The sequence below is a fragment of the Octopus bimaculoides genome, chromosome 14 (genome assembly GCF_046866305.1).
Source record: "Octopus bimaculoides isolate indiv1 chromosome 14, ASM4686630v1, whole genome shotgun sequence".
NCBI lineage: Eukaryota > Metazoa > Mollusca > Cephalopoda > Octopoda > Octopodidae > Octopus > Octopus bimaculoides.
Genome location: NC_142941.1, coordinates 21625541 through 21653270, shown reverse-complemented (window position 1 = coordinate 21653270; position 27730 = coordinate 21625541). Strand labels below are relative to the sequence as shown.

Sequence of the window (27730 nt, the reverse complement as noted above, 5' to 3'; positions counted from 1 at the left end):
AAAATCAACTGGAGTAACCATTATATTTATAATTACCATTATTATTATTATTATTATTATTATTATTATTATTATTATTATTATTATTATTATTATTATTATTATTATTATAGAATGAGCATATGTGGCAAGCACAGCTCCATGGTGAATTTGGATTTACTTCATTGTACTTAATAAAAAAAGTTTTCATTTTGTCATTACCTTGCAAATAGAAAACTTTGGAATAGTTTGGTGTCTGCTCTGTTTATCTTGGGACTGAAAGTTATGTTCTGTTCTTCAACATTTTATAAACATTCATTTATTAGTTATTCAGGATGGTCTCTCCTTCCCAGGTAGCCACAAGTATGGTAGCACAGATAAACCCCCAAGGAAAAAAAAATTGTGGAAGTATTAACATAAATGAAATAAAATAATAAACAGTATCAAACAAGAAGACAACTAACAGTCAAACATTAAAAAAAGTTTCTATTGATGTAAAAACAAAACCTTTAACATTCTTCCATCTAGTTATGTTTATTGATGTTATGCATTGGACATAATGATGATGATGATGATAATAGATCATTGTGTTGTCAAAAAACAGACTGAATAAGAAAATTTTGATAGTCTGAGGATTGTGAATTTAACACCAAAAAATATAAATAAAACAAAAAAAAAATTACTATTTCAGGTATTATTTATTTTGGAAGCCTTCGTAACTCATGAGACAGCCACGTTGCAAAGGAGAGTAGAACCAGTGATCCAGATTGATGAGTAGCAGCTAATGGTGTTTCTACATAACTCAGCAGAGTTCCGATACCCAGTCCAATCTGTAAACAAGAAACAATATCATAATAATAATAATAATAATAATAATAATATTGTGAATAATGGTGGGAATGAAATTGAAGCTCTTGATAGTGACAGTGTTGCACCCAGCAGGCTCAGAAATACTGGTCTGGCTCCAGCCTGTCATTATCCAGCAATGGACCAGCACACACCGCGTAGATGGAACAAACAAATCAATGCTGTGATCATGGAGTGTTACTACCTGAGCAACCCTGTAGACGAAAATGGTGCTCATATTAAGGGATACTGTCAACGTATGTATGATCAATGGAGAGAAAGAGCATTGTTACAACTCACAGAACAGAGATTATATGATCAAGCTAGAGAAATAAGAAAAAATCGTTGGTTCACAGTAGTAGAGCTCAAAGCTATCAAAAGATGGATATTGGAAAACAGCAGCAGAGGAAACAATGAAAATACAGTTCTTACTGATAAAAGTAATATAGCAGAAAACAGAGGTGAAATCTTTAATCCATAGGAAAGGAACAGTGATAGCTTGCTCAATGAGAGACATATAGATGATCTGGAAGAAGACAATAAAACTAATGGTGACATTACAGATGGGCAAAAGGCAACCTACGACAGAATAGAGGCAAGGCTACAGGAGAATGAGAGCACCATTATTTACAACCTTAAAACGGTTGATCGGTGGAAATTGAACCAAAAAACAAAAAAATGTGAATGAAATTCTAAAATGCATCAGAACAAAAAACATCACAGAAACATAATTTGATCAAGGAAGCGAGTATTGTTGTAGCTGAAAATGTGGGTGTTGATGCCAAGAAAAAGAAATATCATGAGAGTGACGAAAGATAAGATCCATGGTGGAAAAGAAGAATACAGGCAGGGTTAGATATGTTCTTGAAGGACATTTCTGTGTTAGACTGAAGAGAAGGGGGATCTTAAAAGCAAACAAAAATACAGGGCACTGAACAGGAAGTATGATATTGAAAGAAAGGGCCTGAAAGTGGTAATGGAGAAACTGAAACAGCACCTCATTGCAAAAAAAGCAAAGATGGTAAGATACGACCAAAGAATGAAGGGTTTCCACCAGAATAGGTTATTCAGAGTAGATCAGAAGAGATTCTACAAAGAAATAAATGGAGAGTGGACAGATGAAAAGTTGATACCATATAACATTGAAAAATCAAACGTTTTGGAGTGACAAGGAGCACAAGAAGTATGCTGAATGGTTGAAAGAACTGAAACAAACAGTAGTCTGTCCACAACAGGCAGAACTAGTCATTTCAGTTAGGGAAGTGATGGAAATCAGCAAAACAATCGGCAACTAGAAGGCCCCAGGACCAGATGGAGTTCAAGGCTACTGGATCAAAAGATTTGGGGAATGTCATGCATGAATAGCTGCACAACTCAACACCTTGTCATAGATATAGCATGCCCAGGTGACAACAAGGTATGCGATAAAGAAGAAAGAAAAGTCGATAGATATGACAGGTTAGCTTGGGAGGTTAAGCAGTTGTGGTCGATGAAAAAGGTGGTAGTAGTACCAATAACTGTCGGAGCCCTGGGAGTAAATTTCTTGAGAAGTACATGGAACAAATAAGGGCTGCAATAAGGGTGGAGCACTTGCAGAAAACAGCACTGCTTGGAACTGCTCAAATACTCTGGATGGTGCTTGAAAAATAAGGGGTGTTACCTTAGTTCACTGACAGTGAACAGTTGACACCGTAGTACGTCTCCAGTGTTAGAAGCTGTGCAAAGACAATAAAATAGTAATTATTACTATTCAGTAGTCTTATTTTTATCATGTGCTATTACTGTACTACCAAGCACGGCTCTATGTGCCTTGGATATATGCTGTGGTTTGTTTTGGTGCTGTTATTTTCACTGCATTGAAAGTGCTTTACATAGGATGTGTGCAGTGCCTAATAATACTATTTTCTGAATGTTATATATAGGTGGTGGTGTTATTATTATTATTATTATTATTAAGGTGGTGAGCTAGCAGAACCGTTAGCATACCAGGCAAATTGCTTAGTGGCATTCCATCCGTCCTTATTTCAGTCAGTTATTTTATCAATAATATATGCTTGTGTGTGTGTGTGTGTGTATGTATCCACAGGAGCACAAAGAAAAATTGAGTTGTGCAAGTCCAAAGCCAACACCTTGTCTTCATTCCCAGCAAACCACCAATGCCCGATCAGCAGCAGAACCTTTTAAGTATGCATCCACCTGATCCTCGTCAAAAACAATGGATGGACATTACATTATTATAGCCACACAACCACATATATTTTATTATATCAAAAGTTAAGTCTACTCTGTTTTGCCTCAGGCTGAGCTGCTCAGCTCAGTCATGAACAGCCCAAGTCAGTGCTCCAGTAAGGTTGCCTTACAATTCACATGTCTGAAAGGCCTAAAGAGGTATTCTAGAACTGAAGGGGAATGGGAGGGAGAGAGAATGTGATGACTCCAGGAAAAGTGATGAAAGACACTAAAATATAAGAGGAACAGATTTATAATTGTAAGGGGATGGTAGTGGAGAAAGTAGACACTATTGAGGAGAGGAGTAGGGGAGGGAAGGGGAAGGAATTAGCGTCAGGTGTTAGATGGAAAGGGAGAGATATAATAAGGGTGAAATGGGCTATGGAGGGAGGGTCCAGGTTTATCTTACATTATAAAGATGAGTTTGGATGAAAGGTGTGAGGGGAGAGGAAGCATGAAAGAAAGAAACAGGGGAGAGAGACAAGGATCCAGGGAGTCACTGAAGGAAAGTTAAAAGGATGAGCTGGGGTTGGGAGAAAGAACAGTTGAGGAAAAAAAGGTTGAGAGGAGATAGTGATGGATGGCAGAGACTGAGCATCACAAGTGGTGAGAAGATGTACACAGGTAGAATGATGAGGATGGACCAATAACCTTTCATACATTTATGCAGATACGTGTGTGTTTGTGGGTAAAAAAATAAAGCAAAAGTAAAATAAATGTTGAGAACTGACCTGAACAAAAGCCATGGTAAGAAGGCAGTTGACTGCAGTTCGGGCTCGAGGTGATAATGGTGCTTTACGACATAAGGCCCAAAGTGTAATAATGGCAGCAGCTGTACTCTGACCCTGTTTTTACAAGAATTATATAGAAATATATATGTGTGTGTGTGTGTGTGTGTAATACAGTATAGATCACATATTGTTAAATGATTTATTAAATTGTTTCACAAGCAAAGCTCTCTCTCTCTCTCTCTCTCTCTCTCTCTCGTATATTATATATATATATATATATCATGAAAATAAGAGCTGCATGTTCAGTTCCCATGTGTACCAATATCCATTTTTTTCTGCTGAGGGCTTATATGCGCCAATATTAGACTATTTTCTTTAGCCAATACATGGTGAATGCTTACAAGCAAGCTTATAATTATCATTTACAGAATTTTCACTCACCACCATTTCTTAATTTAACACAGACACACACACAGGTATACCACACATTGCGGCTATCTCAGGCAATGGGATTTTACACTTACAGAAATTTTAAAGTACAACTACTAATTTCAGGTTACGTTCTGTAATTTTGACCTCATGGAAACTTGGATAAATTTTAAGAATTTAAAAACTACAACTTCCTTCTTTGCCAAAAGGCCACTTTGTCTTTTAGGAAAAAAAGCATGGTGAATGCTTACAAGCAAGCTTATAATTATCATTTACAGAATTTTCACTCACCACCATTTCTTAATTTAACACAGACACACACACAGGTATACCACACATTGCGGCTATCTCAGGCAATGGGATTTTACACTTACAGAAATTTTAAAGTACAACTACTAATTTCAGGTTACGTTCTGTAATTTTGCCCTCATGGAAACTTGGATAAATTTTAAGAATTTAAAAACTACAGCTTCCTTCTTTGCCAAAAGGCCACTTTGTCTTTTAGGAAAAAAAGCAAGATAATTAACAATTTGAAAAACCACAATCAGAATTACATACATATATGTATGTATGTGTATTGCATGTATATTTGTGTTTATTTTCTTGGGTAACAATGAGTTATCTGCCAATATCATCATCATCATTTAATGTCTGCTTTCCATGTTTGTCTGGGTCAGATAGATTTTCTACAGTCAGATGCCCTTCTTGTTGCCAACCTACATTTGCTTCCAAGCAAGGTAGTATTTTCCCATGGAAGACTGGAAATCAACATTGATGCACACACACACACACACACACGTATCATGGCCAGTGCTGGTGACACGTTAAAGGCATCCACCACACTCCTGGAGTGGTTGGTGTTAGGAAGGGCATCCAGCTGTAGAAACTAACAAACCAGACTGGAGTTTGGTACAGCTCTCTGGCTTACCAGTTCCAGTCAACTCCTCTAACCCATGCCAGTATGGAAAACAGATGCTAAATGATGATGATATAATTATGGTATATTCAGTTAAGAATGTAATAGGGTACAGTATAAAACTCATCCACCTTCAGATTTCACCCTGTGCTATCCAGTAGTAGTATTATACATACTTCCAGGTTTGTGTTTAGGCTTCTGTCATGTGTGAATAATTGAAAAAATTTGAGTCAACAAAGAGTACAGTTGGACATTATTTTCAACCACTACAATTGTTTCTATGCAATGTAGTTCACCAGGTGCACAGGTACTTGATTATGCAACTGTTTCCTTGCATTATGAGATCAAGTTGTGTTTCCTCAGGCAATATGTAAATATTGTCTCTAAGTTCAAATTCTCAGCCACTGACAGAGGCTACTACTAACTTCAGGCCATGACAGACAGAGTAGATGCTCTTGAAGCTGAGAATTTGAACTTACAGAGACGATATTTACATATCGCCTGAGGAAAGAACTAGATCTCATAATGCAGGGAAACAGTTGCATAATCAAGTAACTACATGCCTGGAGAACTATGCTGCATAGAAACAATTGTAGTGATTGAAAATAAATGTCCAACCGTATATATATGTGTGTGTGTGTGTATGTACAAAATATGGGGGTTTAGTTCACAGGTGATATAAATGACTAGGTATGCTGAGTAAGCACTGTAATGGATTACCAGGGCTCCAAGCTCATAGCCAAGATGGGAGTTATGGACCCACTGTAGATTTCCGATATAGCCTTCATACTGTAAATATCCAGAGAGAAACACACTCATATTGATGGTTTGTAAGAGAATGATAGCAGAAGTGGTTATTGAGGGATAAAGAGAAAGAAAAATAGATAGAAAGAAAGGTATTGGCAGAGATGCTTGCCAATGCTCTGTGAATTACATTCCTCCTCCTCTCTTTGTACCTCCAGCTTCCCTACCAATAACTTTCTTTCTTTCTCTTTATTCCTCAATAGCCACTTCTATCATTCTCTTACGAACCATCAATACGAGTGTGTTTCTCTCTGGATATTCACACTATGAAGGCTGTAATCATACCTGGATTTACATAGGATTGTACCTAAAGACTTATGGACTAGCATCTACACTATTGGAAAGTTGAACTGTGAACTTTTATGCTTTTTTTTTCTTCATTTCTTTATTTCTCCAGTCCTTCATTTTATAGTTTCCTTAACCTATACCCTTCACATTTTCCTTATTTGTCTCCGATGACAGAATATCCCAGAAACAGTTGTAAGACTTTAAATTTTTCTAATAATAATAACATATATGACTTGAGATGCTTGTCTTTTATTGTCCTCTTTAACAAATATATATACATATATACACAACAGATTTTTTTCTATTTCTGTCAACAAAATCCACTCACAAGGTTTTGGTCTGCCAGAGATTATAGAAGATACTTGCAAATATTTAAACTGAACATCAAGCATTACCATATGAAAGCGCCTTATCTTTCCTCCTGCAAATAAAACCCCAGTAATATACAATATACAAACTAAAAAAATGAACTTACCAGCCATCGATGGTTGAACTGAACTGTGGTTGGGTTTTCAAAAATATTTTTCCACTTTGGTGAGAAAGCAGCAATGTCAGAGGGTATCCATCTATCAGCCATCTTTGGCCAAGAGTTGTAGACAAGACCAGCATCAAGACCAGCAACAAATGCTCCTGATAACAAAAAATGACATGACTAATGACAAGATGGGGAGAATATTATAACTTGACAAAAACTTCTATCTCCTAAGCTCATATGACACAGCCAGGTTAATTTTTTATAAATCATTAAGACCCACAGGCTAGTGTTAAACTCTGGTATCTGCATTGTTAAATGAATCAAGATGAATTTTCCTTCAGATGTCACAACAATTTTTTTTTATTTACCAGATGGCCTAATACTTATGATACAATGTAAAATAGAGATAAAGAAGGATCCTGCAAAATATGGACTCAAAAACTATGATAATTAAAATGTTATAAATTCATCAATTCAGATAGTTTAGTTCAACACCTTCCCAATGTTCTCTTTAGAGGATAATTACTCACATAAAAAAAAAGAAAGAAAAAGAGTGTGGCGCTAAGAGATAGATGATGTTGAAAAGTCTTAGTTCTAATAGTTACTTGTTTCACAACATATATTTCATGGAGTAGGGCAAACCTGAATGAAATTAAAGTTCAAACTTGGAAGTTAGGTAAGATCCTTGAAATGGAGTGAAATCACTTCAGGATCACTGTAAGCATAACTGTAAGAATAATACAAGTCATGCAATGGAGTCAACATGCTTACTCAGAGTGACAGAATTTGAGTTCTGAGAGATTAGGAACAGTGAAAATGGCTAAAAGAGTTAATCATAAGAGTTAGTCATAGGTGACACAGTAAGAAATCGATTGCTACTGTTTGACAGATCAAATGTAATCAGACACAACACCTAAAGTCAAATGATCTTCCAGATCAGATGCTACTGTATCACACAATAGCAGAAGTTAGTTACTTTTATAAGGTCACAATGTTAGTTTAGAACTGATGGGTATGTAAGCAAATAATAAAACTTACCAGAAAAGGCTGTGATAAACACTAATCCTGTAACACCAAAAGAAAATTTACGAAGTCTCAACATCTGTAAGGTTTTAGGCATCTGAAAGAAAGAGAAATCAGACCTGTTTTACAACAAGGGTTCAACAGAATTGTAGTGAAACTACCTCCCGCCATTAGATACAAACTACTATCGCCATTACATACAATCTTCTCATTTAAATATAAATAAATGCGAGCGTAGTAGAGAACCCATTCCTTGTCCATCACGTGACTGATCATTATTCGAATCGGCAACTTCTTCGAACCGTTCCCGCCAGAACGCGAACTGACCAATCACTGCCCCTAATAAGGTCACGTGATAGAGTATATTTCTACCATCTGGTGAGCCAATAGTTTGTTATAAATAGCTTTAACTCGGCAGCCAAATTCGTCTCGGTCCAGTTTCTCTTTGAGAACTGTTCCGTGTACCACACGACAGCAGCAGCAGTTCCAGCGACCACTTCAGCAGCTTCGTCCAGCCACGATGACCTCCGCCGTCGCCACATCAGCAACAAGAGTCTACTACTACTATCCAGCATCATCATCATGACCAACACAATTACTACCAAGCAGCCTCAATCTCCACCAGCGTCTACACGACATTATATGTACACCAAACTACCGCGGCCCATCTCTCTCTTCGATTCTGTTAGGTGACTTAGCTTCACCACAGTAAACAAACAGACAAGAGAACCACAGCCAGCGACGAACATCTGTATAACAAGAATCACGGCTAGGCATCGATGCCTCGACATCACAACTAGTGATCAGCTCTGCCAAACTCAGCCTCCCTCACTTTCACATACAGAACTTTTCTTATTGTGTACCCAAGATCTGGTATAATTGCTCACGTGTCATTGACTCTTTCTCTGCTGTAATATTTCACATACACACATGTATCACTCACATACACACTTTTCTTTGTATGACGGCCTGTCTTTGATTATGTTCTTATATGTCGCATTCACACTCTCACACAGACATACATCTTTAACGATACAATAAATATATCTGTTATTCATCTAATATGGTTGTGGTCTTTCATTACTGGTCACATATGTTATCGTAGCATAACATATTATCTATATCATCATTGATATATATTTTGTGTTCGACCGTGTGACGCGTTTGAATAAAAGGAGTCCTCTGTTTTTCCATTCGTCACCATTTCTCCTTTTATGAGTTCGCACGGTCATCCCTTAACAGAATTTATTTTTTGAGTAACAGTATATCAAAAGAATTTATGCCTGGCATTATGAATGTATGTCTGCATATACACATGCACAGTGGAGGCGCAATGGCCCAGTGGTTAGGGCAGCGGACTCGCGGTCATAGGATTGCGGTTTCAATTCCCAGACCGGGTGTTGTGAGTGTTTATTGAGTGAAAACACCTAAAGCTCCACAAGGCTCCAGCAGGGGATGGTGGTGAACCCTGTTGTACTCTTTCACCACAATTTTCTCTCACTCTTACTTCCTGTTTCTGTTGTACCTGTAATTCAAAGGGTCAGCCTTGTCACACTCTGTGTCACGCTGAATATCCCCGAGAACTACGTTAAGGGTACACGTGTCTGTGGAGTGCTCAACCACTTGCACGTTAATTTCACGAGCAGGCTGTTCCGTTGATTGGATCAACTGGAACCCTTCACGTTGTAAGCGATGGAGTGCCAACAACAACACATGCACAATTTCTTTCTCTTAGACATATACACACACACACATGTATCTGTGTCTAGACATCTGTTTATATTTCAATATTACTGTCCTTGTAATGTTTTACTATTGTACTGTATATGAATTGATTATAATTGTTTTATTATTAATAATTACTATCATATAGCATATCCCATTATTTTGTCAGGAAAGAAGCAGTTCTTTGCAAGCCCTTCCAAACTGGTGTGTTTAATGCAATTGATGTTCAGCATGAACTTCTGTATATTAGAAGTGAGTTGTAGGTCCTTGGTGGATGAACAAACAAAACGTTTAATGCAGAGTTTGTCAGTGAAAGGCGATACAAATGAGCTTGGGTGGACGTGTAGCTTTGAGGAGCTTTTATAATAGTAGAAGAGATAGAGAGAAAAATAATGTACTCTTGAGTCACTGGTAGGATAGTGCTGGTGAGTTTTTGCCAATCAACTGGATGACCTCTTTTTTTAAATGTATCCAAGGATAATTACATATATTAACAGAGGCTCCCAAATATGTGAATTGCATTTGAGTTTGGTAGAAAATCAAACAAGTGACAGTATTTTCTGATTTTAAAGAGGAATTCTAGTTTTGACAAATTATGTATGTGAAGTCACCCATGAAAGCCTATCAGTGATTTTGAGGTTTAACATTTGTGGTAATGTGGAGGACTTTAATTGTGTTATCCATAAGTAAAGGGTATTTTATGAAAAGCTATTTTATGTTTGTGTATAGTTATTATATTTTGTGGTATTGAAATATTGCTATGTCCTCAACAATGAGATTGATATGTCTTCAACAGAGGATTCTGAGTTATCTGTTCATGGAAGCAGTGGAAGTTAGATATGGGTATTCCAAGTTCCTTGTGGATGACACCTATATGTGAATAGTAAAGGAGTGAAAGTTTTTGGTAAAATTAGGAACTACCAAACTGGTGATGTATGCTGACTATAAATATTCTCTGAGTCAATGATGCAAGATAACAATTGTAGAGGGAAATTAAGAAAATTTTTCAAGAGCATTAAACCATTCACTTTATACATACCATTTGTTGGCTGTTGACGTGGGACAGACCTGACCAGAGGAACATGACATAAAGGAGAAAAGCTGAACTTAGATGTGCAGCAAGGCGGTACTGACTGACCCGAGGGATGTCAATATCTTCTTCCAAGCCGCTCTTAACCATGAACCAACCAAGGAAACCCTGGAAAGAAGAAAAAGCATCAAATATCTTAATGAAAAAAGGCAGTTAAACAGTCAAGATAAAATTCTCTAAAACACACGAAAGAAAAGAATCACTTGAGAATGCAGAGTAGAAAGAGATCAATTATGTGAAACAGAAAGGATTAAGTGTGCAAGACTGTGTGGTAAGAAGTTTACTTCTCAACTATATGGTTTTGGGTTCAGTCCCACTTTGTGGAACCTTGGGCAAGTGTCTTCTACTACAGCCTTGGACCAACCAAAACCTTGTGAGTAGATTTGGTAGGCAGAAACTGAAAGAAGCCCATCATATATATATATATCTAAAATATAAATCCTGTTTTTTGTGTGTGTGTTCGTTAAAATTGCCTACAAATTTCTTATTTACTTTTGCAATGTTTTGTGGGGTTTTTTTTTGTTGTTGATGGAATTACTCATAAAAGTAAGCTTATAACTTACTGACAGGAGTAATTTCAAAAATTTTACTTAAATCTGTACACTTAGTTAATTTTCCCCAAAATTTTCTTATTTACTTTTGCAATGGTTTTGTCTTTTTCTGTTGTTAACTTCTTTTTCCTGGTTCCTTCGATACTGGCTCTTTGGTTCGCTAAGTGACAAATTTCGCTTCAACCCATACAATCCTCTATTTTCCATGAAAATTTCTTATTTACTTTCTGCCCGTTGTATTAAGAAATATAATTTCCATTACCCAGTTATTTTCATTGTTTACTATCTTCTGCACCTGTGTATTTCTGTATATGTATATAACCATGCCTAGAAGGAAAGTGTCAAATTTGTCTACAATATCAAGGTAAGCCAAAAGAATGTCCAGGGAAAGGGAGACAGCTGCAGAAAAGGAAGCATACCAAGAAACAAACAGACTGTGCACTGCAAAAACCAGAGCATCTCGAAGTGATGAACAGAGGTATGCATGGCTGACAAGGAATAGGATCTCTACCGCAAAATGAAGAGCAGTTGCAACAGCTCAGAGAAGCAACTTCTATGAAGCAGATTTCAATTATGATCTAGCAGTTCATTATGCAGATAACACTAGAGTTTCCATTAGTGCAATGACAACCGAGTACATACATTGTAAAGCAAGGAAGTGGTTTGGAGAGACACCTGCACTGTGCTGCAGTGGCGGAAAGGTTAAACTCCCTGCAATCCCCCAACCTCCAGAGCCATTGAAGAAACTGTTGTCATCAACTGACCAAGATTCCAAGCACTTCCAAAACAAAATTAGGCAATACAACACTGCACTACAGATGACATCATTTGGAGCCACAAGAGATTTAATTGAGCCAGGATTCATGCAAACTTTCAAGATCCAAGGTCAGATTTATCATCGGATTGGCTCTCTACTACCTCTGTCAAATGAATCACCAAAATTGGCCTTTCATTGTTTATAATCTGTACCTGTGTTTTGGTTACAAAATAAGCTACACAAATAGTGTTTTTGAATTACATATATTTACTTTATATACATAGATGAGTTGAAAACTTTCTTTTCACATTTCACTTAATGTTTATGTTCCATGTTGGCATGGGTTGCAGAGTTACGTAGAAAGTTGGTATCTCAGCTACTAGCAGTTGAGACCTGTATAATTAGCAGTTGAGACAGTGTTTTTAAATTTCATTAGTCTCTTTAACCCTGCTAGTGTGTGTGTGTGTGTGTGCATGTGTGCGTGTCTTCGCTTCTCCCCCCCCATCACTTGACAACCAATGTTGGTGTGTTTACATCCCCATAACTTAGCAGTTCAGCAAAAGAACTGATAAAATGAGTACTGAGCTTACAAAGAAAAGTCCTGGGGTGAATTTCTTTTACTAAAAGTACCTTTAAGGCCATACTCCAGCATGACTGCAGTCAAATGACTGAAACAAGTAAAAATGAAATAGAGAAAAGAGAGACATGGAATATCAAAAGAGAGAGAGAGAGTGAGAGCGAATGAGTGAGTGAGTGTGCGTGTGAACATATCTATGTATATGTGCGTATAAATACAGTGTTTATCAGAGATGTTTTGCTGGATTTTTATCAGGAATTAAATCACTGCAGTTTATACTTTTAATTGTAAAATTTAAAAAAAGCTATTTCATTATGAATCTTGAATAATCACAAACTATATTCATCTTAGCCTGCTTTACTGCCAAGTTGGTTCTGCTCTTAGTCCATGTTGGAATATCAAAAGATGAATACAACTATTATTATTTATACAAATGCTGTTATGTTTAAATGATAATAGGCTATATTTTTAAACACTATTGAAAATGTGAATGTATAGTGTATAATTTATATTTGAAATCACACACACACAATGGGCTTCTAAGAGTTTCTGTCAGTAGATTCTACTCAAAAGGCAATGTTCAAGGGCTATAATGGAAGATAAGCTCAAGATGGTAGACCAGTCAAACCCAGAATCATATGGTAACAAAGCAAACTTCTTAACCACACAGTCAAGCCTGCACCTGTAGTTGATTATATTTTTTAATGTGGAGCTTAGACAATGGGAAGTTACAGCGAACAACATAGAGAGCAAGGTAGCTATCTGAATGAAGGGCTGCAATGTTTCGTGGAAGATCTAAAGAGAAATTCTATATGTGTTTGGAAATAGGTTTGAATAAAAATTGGATTGCTACAAACACATTTAAAGAGCTGAATCTGTCAGAGAAGAAACAACCATGGAACATTGTATGAACATTTTTAGTTAGCAAAAGTGTTTACCAATAAGGTAAAAATGATAATTAACCTCAGTAAAAAAACAAGAACTCACCTGGAAACCCAGGAGACCAGACAATAACAAAACATGAGGTTTCATGCCAGCAGCCAGCCAACCTTTCCTCCAGAAATAAGCAGCAGGTAATAAGAAGACCATGCCTGTCAAACGACCCCACATACGATGTGCATACTCCATATAGTAGATGAATTTGAAATCGGTTAGTGTCATTTCTCTCTGGTTGCTGACACTATAGAGAAAGACTAATATAATGTTAGATAAATGAAAATAACAACCAAAATTGATAGGTTAGCAATGGCCAGTATTGATGATATATAAAATGGATGGAAATAAAACCTGAAAAGGGTAGATGGTGATAGAATGCTGAATATCAGAATAAACAGGAGAAAAAGACAAGAAATAAAAGAAAATAATGATGATGTGGCCCTTTTGAAGATAAGCCAATAAACACAATGCCTTTTGCATCCTAAAAAAACTGAAGCCATCGCCTTCCCTGCAGATGAAATGATTTGGACCTTATTTGAAGCAGGTGACTAGAGGTGTTACCACTGCATGGATTGTCTTTTTGCTTTTGAAGCCAATATTCATCCTGGCTTAGAAAATGTTCAAAGAAACCAGCTAGATCTACCTGAAAAAATGTCAGATGTTCCTGTGATGTGATCGGCCTGGGGCACTTTTGATTAGGTGTCAGAAGACATGGTACCCACTGAGCAGGAACCTTTGTCTTGCCAAGTTAACCATTATGCAGAATATTCTCAACTCTCTCATTAGATATGCTAATAGGATTGGCTATTTGATTTATAATCAATTGCTTGTCATCCATCACCATATGATGAACACAATATTCTTCAAGACTCTCTATATTCAGTTGCCCACTTTTGCCCTGTTGATAAAACTGAAAAGTCATCCCCTAATGTAGCTAGTATGTCAATATGAATGTCCTTAGGGACTAAATCCTTTTTTCTGCAGGTACTTGATAACTCCACAACACCAAATTTTGTCCATTTTCAAGAGAAGTTGTTATTAATTACATTTGAAATTTTCTTTGAACAGACAGGTGTGAGTTTAACTGGAAAGAAACAATGTAGTTATAATTAAGAAGAATTGAAATTAATGCAAGCAAAATTTCATAGCTCTAGCATCATTCCATAGTCAGCCAATGAACTTTTCTGCCCACCCTCGTATTTTATTGATTCCAAAAGTATGAAAAACAAAGTCAATCTCAGCAGAATTTGAACTCAGAATGAAAAGCCAGACAAAATGCCACAAAACATTTTGGTTTCAAATTTAGGTCCACAGCCAGCAAGTTCGTGGGAGGGGGCTAGTCAATTACATCAACCCCAGCTCTTGACTGATACTTATTTTATAGATTCCAAAAGGATGAAAGGTAAAGTTGACATTGGTAAAATTTGAATGCAGAACATAACAATGGACAAAATGCCACTAAGCATTTTGCCTGTCATGCTAATGACTTTGTCAGCTTATTCAGAATGGATAATAATACAGAAAATATCTAGGAGTGAAAATTTGTTCTTCCCTAACAAAACAGATATTTTGTAGATATAATGTGTGTGTGTGTATGGCAAAAATGAACAAAAAATGTATAATTAAATTACATTAATGATGGGAGTTATGTCCTGGGTAGTTTATCCTGTTCAGGCTATATTATTAGCATTATCCTGCGTTTGAGAATTTAAAATCACTTCTGTAACTTTCTAAGACATCTAAAAAGCAAACTTCATTTGTTTGTTTACGTTCATTGTAATTTAAATTTAATGTAAAGAATAAATATAGGTATAGCTGTCATAATAGTATTAAGCAAGTATTTAAGGCTGTAAGTTGGTAAAATTGTTAGCACACTGGGCAAAATTCTTGGCAGCATTTCGTCCATGTGTACGTTCTCAGTTCAAATTCTGTCAAGGTCGACTTTGCCTTTTATGCTTTAGGGATCGATAAAATAAGTACCAGTTGAGAACTGGCATCGATGTGATCAACTTACTCTTCCCTCAAAATTGCTAGCGTTGTGCCAAAACTTGAAAGCAATTTTAAGCAAATACTTACTGTTTGTATTCAGGAAAGGTCTTATAGCGCTCAAACTCTGCAATCCATTCTTCTTGGTTGCTAGGTGGTTTCATGTCTTTCAACAGTTTCCAATCAACCATTGACAAACCTGACTCTGTCAAACTGAAACCGTTAATAGTATAGTTTAAAACAAAACAGACAAGTGGCAATTGTTTTGAAATATGTCAAGTAAAATCTTCACTATGTCAAAAAAACCCCACAGAATGGCATGACTGCTTAATGTTGTTATAACTTCCCTCGACTAAATCTTTATCTGTTTTAAACTACATATTATGTATCTTAATGAGGAGACCATAAAAGTATTATACATTTAAAGCTAAGAACATGGTATTATAGCAGCCTAAACTTAATAAGCCCTTACTGTCTAAAGGGTTGACATCACATGTACCAAATCCAAATCATTAGGATAACATATTTAATAATTCTTTCTACTACAGGCACAAGGCCTAAAATCTTGGAAGAGAGGGCTAGTCCATTAAAGTAACTCCAGTATATGACTGGTATTCATTTTATCAATCCTGAAAGGATAAAAGACAAAGCTGAGGTCAGTGGAATTTGAACTTTGAACTTAAAGCATTTTGTCTGGTGTGCTAATGCTTCTACCAGCTCCTTGCCATAGGACAACATATTTAATAATAATATAGTTTTTAAATAACTAACTCAATCTGCTGTGAGAATAGTGAAATAACTCTCTACAATATTAAATGTTCCAAATCCCAATGCTCAGGAAACTATAAGACTTATTTCACCTTTACACACATTTTTTCCAATGCTAATTAGATAGGATTGTGTTAATTGTGCATTACATATTTGTTTCTCACCCCAGACACAACTTTGTTAACAGGAAGCAAATTAAAAGAATTGTTAGAGGACTTATCTGTTCTGAAACTATGCACTTTGCTTTCAAAGCAGCTAAGGTCAACTTCGCCTTTCATCTTTTTGTGGGGTTGATAAAAAGTACTAACCCAAAGAAGTGGATTAGCCAAACCATAAGAATATTAAACTGGATGCCTTATGGGTCCAGTTCTTTGCATTCTGAATTCAAATCTCACCACAGTCTATTTAGACGATAGACATAATCTGTACCTTCAGCAAAGGTCACTCTGTGACAAACATTCTAACCAATCTCCTGTTTAAAGATATCTTCCTCTTTCCCTCCCACCAGTCTTGGCTGCCTTGTAAAGGCTCATGGAAACTGCTTTCTAATTTGAAATAAGATTATTTCCTTCCAATTTCTGGTCTTTGGTCTGGTTATATTCACTTTTCTTCCCTTAAATTTTTGGCCAACTACAATTAAAATCACAAAAATAAATCGATGCTAACACAGCAAGCTGCTCAGTCAAGGAATATTTTATAAAATGGATTTCCCATTTATATTGGCTTCAAATTTTAGCACAAGGCAGCAATTTCAGGGGAGTGGGTAACTCAATTACATTGACCCCAGCACTGAACTGGTACTAATTTTATAAATCCCAAAAGTATGAAATTTGAACTCAGAACATAAAGTTGGAAGAAATGCCATTAAGCATTTTATCCAGCACGGTAATGATTCTGCCAGTTTGCCACTTTAATTTCCCACTCATATTGAAAACTATCTTCATAGGCAAAGGAAATTTTGTCACCAAAACATACACACAAAAAGATATTACAGTTAATAGAAGCCTACTGATGCCTATGTTGAAGGACAAGAATGTTATTTAAAATTCTATAAAAAGTACCTGAATTTCAGTCATTTCCTTTTCCCTATTTACACCAACTCATATGTATCAGTGATTACCCATCAACCCTACCCAATTTTTACAGTTGACACATATTCTTCCTCATCTCAACTTACCACCCTTCAATACTTATTTATTATATCCATCCTCTCACCCATTCCCTGTCTCTAACCACCTCTCACTCTCCCATACTCTTGTAACCTCGACACACACTTCTACTTCTACTCACCTCCTATCTTGAGTTTACAGCTCAACATCTCATCACTACAATTTTATCTCATTCCAGCTTCACCCCAGCCACTCTCATCCTCTCTTCTATACTATAAAGTGATAGCCATGTAGCTGCTCTACAGCAAGAAATCTGTTCAGGTCCTGTCTCTCACAGTTTAACACTTCATCTCCAAGCATAAAGCTACCTCCCTTTCAACAATAGCGTCACTAAGTTGATGGAAATCTGTCTTGCAGGCTACATAGTAACCTTACCAGTGCTGGTGACATGAAAAAAGAACTAAATAAATGCTGTAAAGTGGTTGGCATTAGGAAGAGCATCCAGTCATAAAAATCCTGCCAAAGCAGACATTGAATTATGATGTGGACTTATTCTGTCAAACTATCCAATCAATGCCTCTATAGAACATGGACATATGATGACAATGAAAGGGGTTAGCTGCTTCGTCTCTAAAGCACAAACGTGGCAGTATGATAGATTGATAGTAATTGACTTAAAAGGGTCAAATACCAGAGATGTCTTTGTATAAAAACTTTGTATGGAAATCTAGGTGTAGGTGTGTGTTAAGAAGCTTGCTTACAACCACATGGTTCCAGGTTCAGTGTCACTGCATGGCACCTTGGACAGGTGTTTTCTACTATAGCCTCAGGCCAATCAAAGCCTTGTGAGTGGATTTGGTAGAGAGAAACTGAAGGAAACCTGTCATTAATTTTATATATATAATTAATAAGTTTGTAAATGAAGAGATTCAATGGATATAAATTAATTTATTAATTAATTAATATTGCCTACAATTTTGCCCTGAAGATCTTCCACCCAGGATACTTATTCTATATGCTTTGTAATTTAAATTGGGTGTAAAGTGAAACAATTGGAGGCAATGTTAATTAATTTATTTATATCCATTGACTCTCTACCTTTTCAAACTTATTAACAATATTTGATGTTTTATAATATATCTATTGCAGAAATATCTCTTCAAAATATAATATATTAAACCACGATATCTTAGATAAAACTATAAAACTATCCCTATAAGAGGTTTAAATATCCTCAAAGTGAAAATACATACATACATACATACATACATACATACATACATACATATATATATATATATATGTGTGTGTGTGTGTATGTATGTACGTACATATATATGTATATGTGTGTGTCTGTGTCTGGGTCCCACGACCATTTGACAACCAGTGTTAGTGCGTTTATGTCCCTGTAACTTAGTGGCTCAGCAAAAGAGACTGACAGAATAAGTACTAGGCTTAAAAAAATAAGTCCTGGGGTCGATTTGTTCAACTAAAACCTTTCATGGCTGTGCTCCAGCATGGCCGCATTCAAATGACTGAAACAAGTGAAAGATGAAAGATTAAAAAAGTCAATAGGTAATTAGACAAGCAACTTTCAATGGTTGAATTCATTCAAATGCCCTGGAAGGATAAAATACACTCGACTTTGGTGTTTAAAGCATTTAACAGAAAGTTTTTAATTTTAGCATTTTGTAAATGTTTTCAGCATTTAATTAATCATTTTAACAAAGTTTGCCTTCAACTTGAGTGTTTTAGTCGTAACTTTAAAGTTCTAGTTAATAACTAAAAGATTTAATTCATAATTTTAGCATGTAGATATTAACTGTTATTTTAGTTTGTAGTAATTAACTTTAGAATCTTAAAAAGATTTAATACTTAAATAATACTTGTATGCTTAGTCTTCAGTTGGGGAAATGGTGGTTATAGAAGTGAATAACAAATAACTCTGGACAATGGAGGGGAATAATTGGCAGTGGTGATATAGAAAGAGAAGAGACAGATGGGTACAAAACACAGGAGAAACTTCAATTCTTAATTTTGAGTGAATTTCCCAAAAAGCAACCATGCAGAACATTAAAGTTGGAATATTCCTACCACCTGCCAATAACCAACATGCTCACCGTGTTACACCACCCAATATGACGGCCCCAAAAACCATTCCAGCACAGCCAAAGAGCCATTTGCCAACAATCTTCTGTCCATTGAGTGGCATGCTTGATTCAATCCGGGAAGCTACAGTGCTTTGAACTCGTTGGCCAAAAATTCTGGAGTTTTTGGGGTTCCATGGGTACCACTTCCTCTGTAACATAGATGAATAATGTAGTTAATGATATATGAATTACTAACACAGTGCTATTACTACAACTACTGTAACTAATACAACTGTTATCAACCTTTACTATCATTACTACTACTATTACCAGAATTATCCACTGACAATTTATATTCACTAAAAAGTTCTTATAAAAAAAAATGGAACTGATCCAATCAAATGCAATAATTTGAATACAGTTCTTGGAACTAGTGAAAAAAAAAGATTATAAGATTATCAATAATAGTTAATAGTGGATTCTTTGTATGGTTTATTTTACGAAGACTTCAGTTTATATGAAAATATTCACTTTTCAGAAGTATATTTATCTTTTTCTGAGAATAATTATTGAGGTATATGTTTGTTTAATTATTCAGTGGCTTTTCATGTTAAAAACTGTGCAATAACTTGGATTGTGACTTAAGATACTTGCAAGTATCTTGAAGATAGATTTTACTGTCCCCTTTCTCTTCCTTCACTTTGGAAAACTTGTTGAAACTACCTTAGCTTGAAGCATGATTTCATAAGTTTTTCTGAAGAATGGGTATGTTTTGACAATGTTATCACTCTAGAGTAAGAAAATTTCTGCTGTACTACTTTATAAATAGATTTAATCTCAATCTATGAAATCATATTATCCTGTTTATACTGTAGTACTGTTATTTTTAAGTTTGATAAAATGTATAAAATATGAAAATTAAATAGGTACAAGATTTGTTTTTGCCAAAGTTTAAGAGCAAAGACAAATAATCAAAGAGCTAATGTTAATATTGGAAAAACTTCAAAAAGAGATTGTGACTTTAAAGCTGTCACAGTATAAGAAAATAGAGATGAACATATTAGAAATAACTTTATCATGGTAAATAATACTTTGTCATAAAAGAATATTTATTTAAGAGCGTAACTTTAAATATTACAAAGTTAGTTGAACAATCAAGTTTATGTTAATGTAAAAATAATGAGAGAGCCTTTACACAGCCATTTAATTTCCGAATTTCTTGAGTTTTAGCAGGTGGAGATTATTTTTTGTCTTTGTTTTAAGAAGTAAAATGAAAACATACTTTCATGAGATACTATAGAACATATATTTTTATGAGGTAAATTAAATTTTTAAAATTTTGTCAATGGTAACAGAAGAAAATTAATTCTTTCAAATAGTAAATGAGGTACAAATAAGTGAAATTACTGAATTTTCAAACTCTTTGTTGACATTAAAAAAATTAAATAAAAAACTTTGGTAGAGAAATGCATAGAAAATATTTCAATCTGTCAGTCACTATTTTTAATTGCTAGATCAATAAATGTTTTTCATGCAAAATCTATGAGAGTAAGACTATGCTGTCTTGAAGGTATGAAAAACATGTTATGAGCTACCAAGCTGAAGACTCACTCAACACTAACAGCTTCCATTAAATCTTTAATTTGCATTTCAGAGTTGTCTCCCCTGCCTTCCTTGACAATTCTTCATGTTAATGATCTTTCTTTTCATTATAGGTGTAATTTTAATTAACATCTATTAAATGTTAACATTTTCACCCTTAACCTAACTAGTTTTTTTTTTTTTTCATAAAGAGGGTCGAAACGGTCTTGAATCATTAGCTTCTTCAACATAACCCAGAAAAATTTCCCTCGCATTGGTGTATTAGAATTATTTCCCTTGGCTGAAATTTTTTTCTTCTTTTTTTCCAATCTCCAAATATTTATTTTGATTTGTTTTGAATATAACTGATAAAAGATTTTTAAAAATGCAATATTCAACACGTTTGAAAATAATTAAGCAAACGTTAACACCATTATGCAAGAGTTGGAGTTACATAATTAGGAGGAGAGGGCTCTGAAAGAAAATTTTGCCACTAGATCTTCAAAGAGGAGCAAATTGGATAATATTGTAGATTTACATGTCTGATTAAACGAGCTAGTTAGAGCTGGAATTTAATTATAGGCCTATTTGATTTAAGGTGATATGGAAGTTGACTTTAAAGTTGAACCCTTTAGCATTCAGATTACTCTATCAAATGTAATACTTTTTCATTCATATTGTTTTAAATTTGTCATGCATTTATCACATAGCTTTGAAATTTCAATGATGTGATTGCATATTTTTAGAATGACTTTGTAGGGTAGTTGTGAGAGACTGGATCTGGCTGGTTTGAACATAAAATAGATAGAACATTTGGGCCAAAGATGGCTGGTTTAAATGGTAATGGGTTAAGATAATCTTTTGTTAAATTCGACGACTGGCACCCATGCCAACGTAGTCTCCTTCATTGGACACGAAACTCAGCTTGCGAAGACTTATTGGGGCAAGCGAAAGCGAAATCGGGATGGCACCTGTGCCCAGCGTCGCCTTTCTGGCACTTGTGCCCATAGCATGTGTAAGGACTTTCGAGTGAGATCGTTGCCAGCGCCCCTGGACTGGCTCTTGTGCGAGTGGCACATAAAATACACCATCTTGAGCGTGGCCGTTGCCAGTACCGCCTGACTGGCTTTCGTGCCGGTGGCACGTAAAAGCACCCACTACACTCTCGGAGTGGTTGGCGTTAGGAAGGGCATCCAGCTGTAGAAACTCTGCCAAATCAGATTGGAGCCTGGTGTAGCCATCTGGTTTCACCAGTCCTCAGTCAAATCGTCCAACCCATGCTAGCATGGAAAGCGGATGTTAAACGATGATGATGATGATGATGAACTACAAAGTGAAACTACTAAACTTGACAGAGATTGGTATAGTGAATGAAAGTAAAATAACTTTTGGCAGTACTTGGTAGAAACAGGAAAAATAGTTTTCTTTGAAGCAGAAAGTATCATATCTTCCTTTACTTGTTTCAGTCATAAGACTGTGGCCACACTGGAGCATTGTTCTATTGGCCTTTTTTGCTGAACTGCTAAGTTACAGGAACCTTAACACACCAACAGTCAAATGGTGATTAGGGACAAACACAGATGCAAAGACACACGCGTGCAGCAGGCTTATTTCAATTTCCATCTACCAAATCCACTCACAAGGCTTTGGTTGATCCAAGGCTATAGTAGAAAATACTCATCCAAGGTTCCATCCAGTGACATACCATTATTCCATAAAGACATACCATTATTATTTTCAGAAAGTTATATTTTTACTCATACAAAGTAGCTTGTTTTTATTCTGAGAAGAAGGACATTTAATTTAAATCTCAGACAGAAATATAAAGTAACAGTGTATTTTTTACCAAAATGCTTATTTTACACAAAAAGGGTTTACTCTGTAATTAGAATTTACTTTTTATTTCAAGATATGCAAATATAAGTCAGTGATGCATGCTAACTAAAGTTCAAAGCACTATGTTTCTGTTGTTAAAATATACTTCTATATTGTTTTGTTGAAGATTGCTACAGTGATAGAATGGGAAGACCTATCACTCACAATTTTCTATATGTTGTCATGAGTAGGCGGATTTAAAGTATATGTCTGTGCAGTTTCTATTTTTACTGGTATATCTAAAAGTTTATTGTTACTGCACTTCATAGCAAGTTGAATGCAAAGGTTTATGTTGTTGACGAGACCTGAATTCATCTCCATATATTTGTGAGAATTGTTCATAGATTTTCCATTCAATGTATTCCATAACTAAGTTGGTCTATAATGGAGTGAGTTTTGTTCTGTGTTACTGATTATAAAATAGTTGCTTTCTAAAATGATCTGGAAGCCATCCACAATAAATTTTCTGTTACCTACAGGGAAAAGGCCAAGCTTAATATGCAGAAAGGAGTCAGTATAAACTTCATATGTTGTACTTAATGTAAGATATGGACATACAAAAAGTGTAGTGGAACCACAGACTGACTATCAGAGAACATAAGCTTTGTATGTGGTAGATGCACTGGAGCAGTAAGTACTATAAGCACACCAGAAACAGTTTCTGTTAAATTCCCAGATGCCTCACTTGAAATAGTTATCAGCTTTTGCTACCCAGGAGATGTAATTATAGCAAGGGAGGTGGTTGCTCTGAAAGTATAGTAACCAAAGTAAAAACATATTGGAGAAAGTTCAGGAAACTACTACTGTTGCTAACAATGAAGTTATTTTTTTATTAAAATGAAGGGTAGACCGTATGACACTTAGACACTCATGCTAGAAATGCAATGCTGCATGGTAGTGAGACGTGGGCCTTGAATGCAGAGTATTTGAAAAAATTGGAAAGAAATGAGACAACCACGCTCTGTTGGATGTGCAACATAAGTGTGCATGAAAGACAGTACAAATGTGCTGAGAAAAAAGACTGTGTTGGTATGTACATGTGATGTATTTGGATGAGGACAGTTGTATGAAGATCACTTAATATGGATGGAGCTTGTGGAAGAAAGAGGCCCCAAAAGACATGAGACGAAGTGGAAAAAGCTGATCTCAGGACCTTGTAGCCAACAGAGGAGATGACAAAGGGCTGTAGTAATTGGGGATATGTGGCTCTTGAGAAAAACTCACCCACCTTGGCAAGTTCTGGTGGAACTGTATGTCCATGTATATCTGTCAACAGGGTTCTTCACTCAATTCCCTTCCTCTTCAGGCCACCCATCACCTCCCTAATTGCAGCACTTCCTCGATATCATTTCGCTTGTTATCCATTCATTCATCCATAAATACAATTCTCTCCATCCACACATTCCTTGATCACACTCCACGCCACCAAATTCTCTCCCTATCACCATGTCTCTTACCCTCTGCATGCACTATGCTTGCTTCTTTCCCATCCACTCCTACAACCTACCCAACATCATGCCATATTTCTTGTCCTTCCAACTATTGTCTCATCATTACTATTCTACTGCTCTGCTCTGTTAGTCATCCCCTATCCCCCTACCCCATTCCCTCTTAACTCTCACATCAGTGGTCACCCATTTCCCCATCTCTCAACCCCCAATACGATCCTACAAACTCCATCGACCCATTCCTGGTTCTTCTGCTCCATTCATTCCCACCCACCTCATACTTTGAGCGTCCACCTTGAGACTTCATTACCACTGATTTTATCACTTTACAGCTCCTCCTGATGGCTCCCACCCTCTCTCCAGCACAGATAAACATCATCTTTTGTTCTCCCAACCTACTTCCGGCTTTCAAAAATGTATAAATACAGAATCCAAACAGAATTCTGTCTCACTTTTCACCTGGCATCTTGCAGGAGGAGCTTGTCTCTGTTACACGGCAATTGGCAGAGTTAACAGACTTCTCTGTCTTTCACCTGGCACCTTGCTGGAGAAACATCTCTCTTTTACCAGGCACTTGACCATGGGTATATGGCTGCTGTCCATAACTGTCATCCAATTTGTTATTAACATCTGCTTACCACTGTAAAACAGCTGACTACTACAGTAACTGTACATTGTTGAAATGTGACAGCTAAATAAAATCTGTAAGAATCTACTTTTTTCTTTCTGTTAATTCATTTGGTGCACACAGTCCCATGAAATTTTAATTAATCTACTATTAATACTAATAATCAATGTATCCATTACACCTATCTGTAACAGACAGAGTTTCAGATCAGGACGCCCACATAAGTTGGATTTTCCTCTTTTTGAGGGGTATTTTTTCACCACAGCCTGTGAAATGATGGCAGGAAAATTTCTGATTTTTTTTTTCAGCCCCTCCGCCTCCTCTCCACCCAAACCGATTTTGGCCAGTTTTTTGGCACTTACACACTTAAAAACGATGGTAGAAGCCTTTTTGGTAAAAAAAAAAAACTTTTGAAAATATTTTTTGCAGAAAAGGTGTGTGATTTAAGGTAGATTTAGCTATTGTTTCTAGCACATCCTTCAACCTTCCTCATCTCTTTGTCACTGACATGTATTGATATTTTTCAATATTTTTCAACATGAACAAGCTGTATGGAATGGTGGTCCATTGATAGGATTTAAGCAACAAGAATAAATTTGTAATTTAAATTTTTAATCCCTTCCCCTTGCACCAAGTAAGTCCGTTTGTAAGAAAAAACATATTTACTAACAAAAAAGTATGCTATAAAAATAAATTATCTTTTTTTTAAAAATCATTGTGGAAAAATCTCAGCAATGACTTTTTCAGGCCCTCCAATATTTTAAAATTATAAAATAAAACAAATGGAGGACAGGATCATAAATTTTCAATTTTTTTTTTTTTTTTTTCATAATATATACTTTTCTGTATATAAATATGTCTTTTCTTACACAAAAACACAGAGACTCGCTTGGTGCCGAGGGGTGGAGGAAGAAACGCGGAAGGTACAAAATGGTCGTAGGATGTGCTAGAAATAATAGCTTCCTTAAATCACACACCTTTTCTCCTGAAAATATTTTCAAAATTTGGTAATTTTTCAGATTAACACCCGCACGATTTTCACTAGGGCGTTAGGGTTAGGATTTTAGGGTCAGGATTAGGGTTTTAGGGTTAGGATCAGGGTTACGGTTTTAGGGTTAGGGTTGGGTAATCGTGCGGGTATTAATCTGAAAAATTACCCAAAATTTTTTTTACTCTTACCGAAAAGGCTTCTCCCATTGCTTTTAAGTGCGTAATGAGAGAAAAAAAGGCCAAAATCAGTCCGGATGGGACGAGAAGAGGAGGTGGGATAAAAAAATTATAAATTTTCTTTTCACGAAAAGCTTCGCCCCCATCATTTCGAAGGCTGTGGTAAAAAGAAAAATCGGAAAAATTCCCTTTCAAAACGGAGTAAATTCAACTTATGTGGCGTCCTGATCCAAACCTCCGCCTCTAACCCGTTACGCATGAACACACAAACGATGGGCTACTACATTTTCTGCCTACCAAGTTCACTCACAAGGCATTGACCGGTCTGGGGCTATAGCAGGAGACACTTTCTCAATGTGCCGCACACTGAACCCCCAAATCATGTGGTAGCAAATAAAGTTTCTTAACGAGTCACACCTGCACATTTATTATTCTTAAACAACATACATAGCGTATCATTTCAAGTTATACAACTTCATCTCAAGTCATACAATTTCAAGTTATATAACTTCCTCTAAAGTTACATAATTTCTTACAATTACACGAAGTATTCAATGTTATAAGAAAAGGGAAATATGAGTCACATTTGTATATTTCTACTGTATTTGTCAACTATATTCCGAATTTTTGTCATAACACCTCGCAAATATATTATGTAAAATATTGACAAAAAAGCAAGAGTAACACAAATTAAGTAATTATGATTTATTGAAGAAAATAAATAAAATTTGCGAACAGTTTAGGTTATGTAAACGAAATTGTTGAGAATGAAAGCAGTAATTTCCAATTATACCATACTAGTAAGCATTTATTCGTTTCGGTGGTTCAAGATAACAAGGTTAATTTTGTATATAACTTAAAGTAATCATTTACACACAGAACCAACTGAGCAACCGGTGTGTAAGCAATGATTACAAAATCACACTATAAACGAATTTAATTGACCTTAGTGCTTTAGGTCTCATTTTAATTCTTGCACTTACATATCCGCGAATCGAAAGATCGCCGAAATATATTTTATACGCAATCACAGAGGTACAATTAAGTTAATGCACGATGTTCTCTTTTGTATCCTCTAATTGACAATACCCTGTAAGAATCTGGTTGACGTGAACTGTTAATGCCCGTCGTATATGTATGTTTATATTTACCGATGTTTAAAAATTAAAAAAAACACCCAGTGGTTTGTCAAAAAAAAAAAGTGCTTACGCATTAGATAAATATAAATCAATAAAATAAGTACAGGAATTCGAGGTGAGCGCCTAAAACCTTTAGCATGTCCAGTGAGATTACGAAAAAATATAACTTACCAGAAGCTGAGATGGAGTTTGTTTATGAAAAATATTTACTTTAGGTATGTTCTCGTAGTGAGAAATAACTGTTCTCCCTGTGAAATTTATTTGTGTTTGATTTTTTCCAAAATTTAGAATGTATTTTCTGCAACATAGTGGAGTACGACGACATAATAATACCGCAGCCGACATCTTAGTTTTTAATGCAAATGTGACTTGGTTTTGACTTTTCAAAGGTCATATTCACTGTCCATAAAAATATAGAATATAATATATCTATTAATTTGCACAGAACATGCACATATATGTAGCACTTCAGATATTCTCTGAGTATTATATATATATATAGATATATATCCCTCAGTTTCGTATTTGTGAGAGTGCGCATGTGTTATATATATATATACATATATCTATCAAAATAAGCAAC

At 35.7% G+C, this 27730-nt stretch overlaps 1 protein-coding gene across 1 annotated transcript; it reads right to left on the bottom strand.

The window, feature by feature from the left end:
* Positions 1-487: 487 nt before the first annotated feature.
* LOC106876136 (heme A synthase COX15) lies at positions 488-27730 on the bottom strand. The gene is made up of 9 exons (XM_014924557.3): positions 27319-27730; positions 19340-19518; positions 15433-15555; positions 13408-13600; positions 10485-10643; positions 7736-7817; positions 6698-6852; positions 3786-3899; positions 488-809 (listed from the first exon to the last, which is right to left on the bottom strand). The coding sequence occupies exons 1-9, from the start codon at positions 27490-27492 to the stop codon at positions 678-680; spliced, it is 1311 nt and encodes a 436-aa protein (XP_014780043.1). The 5' UTR covers positions 27493-27730; the 3' UTR covers positions 488-677.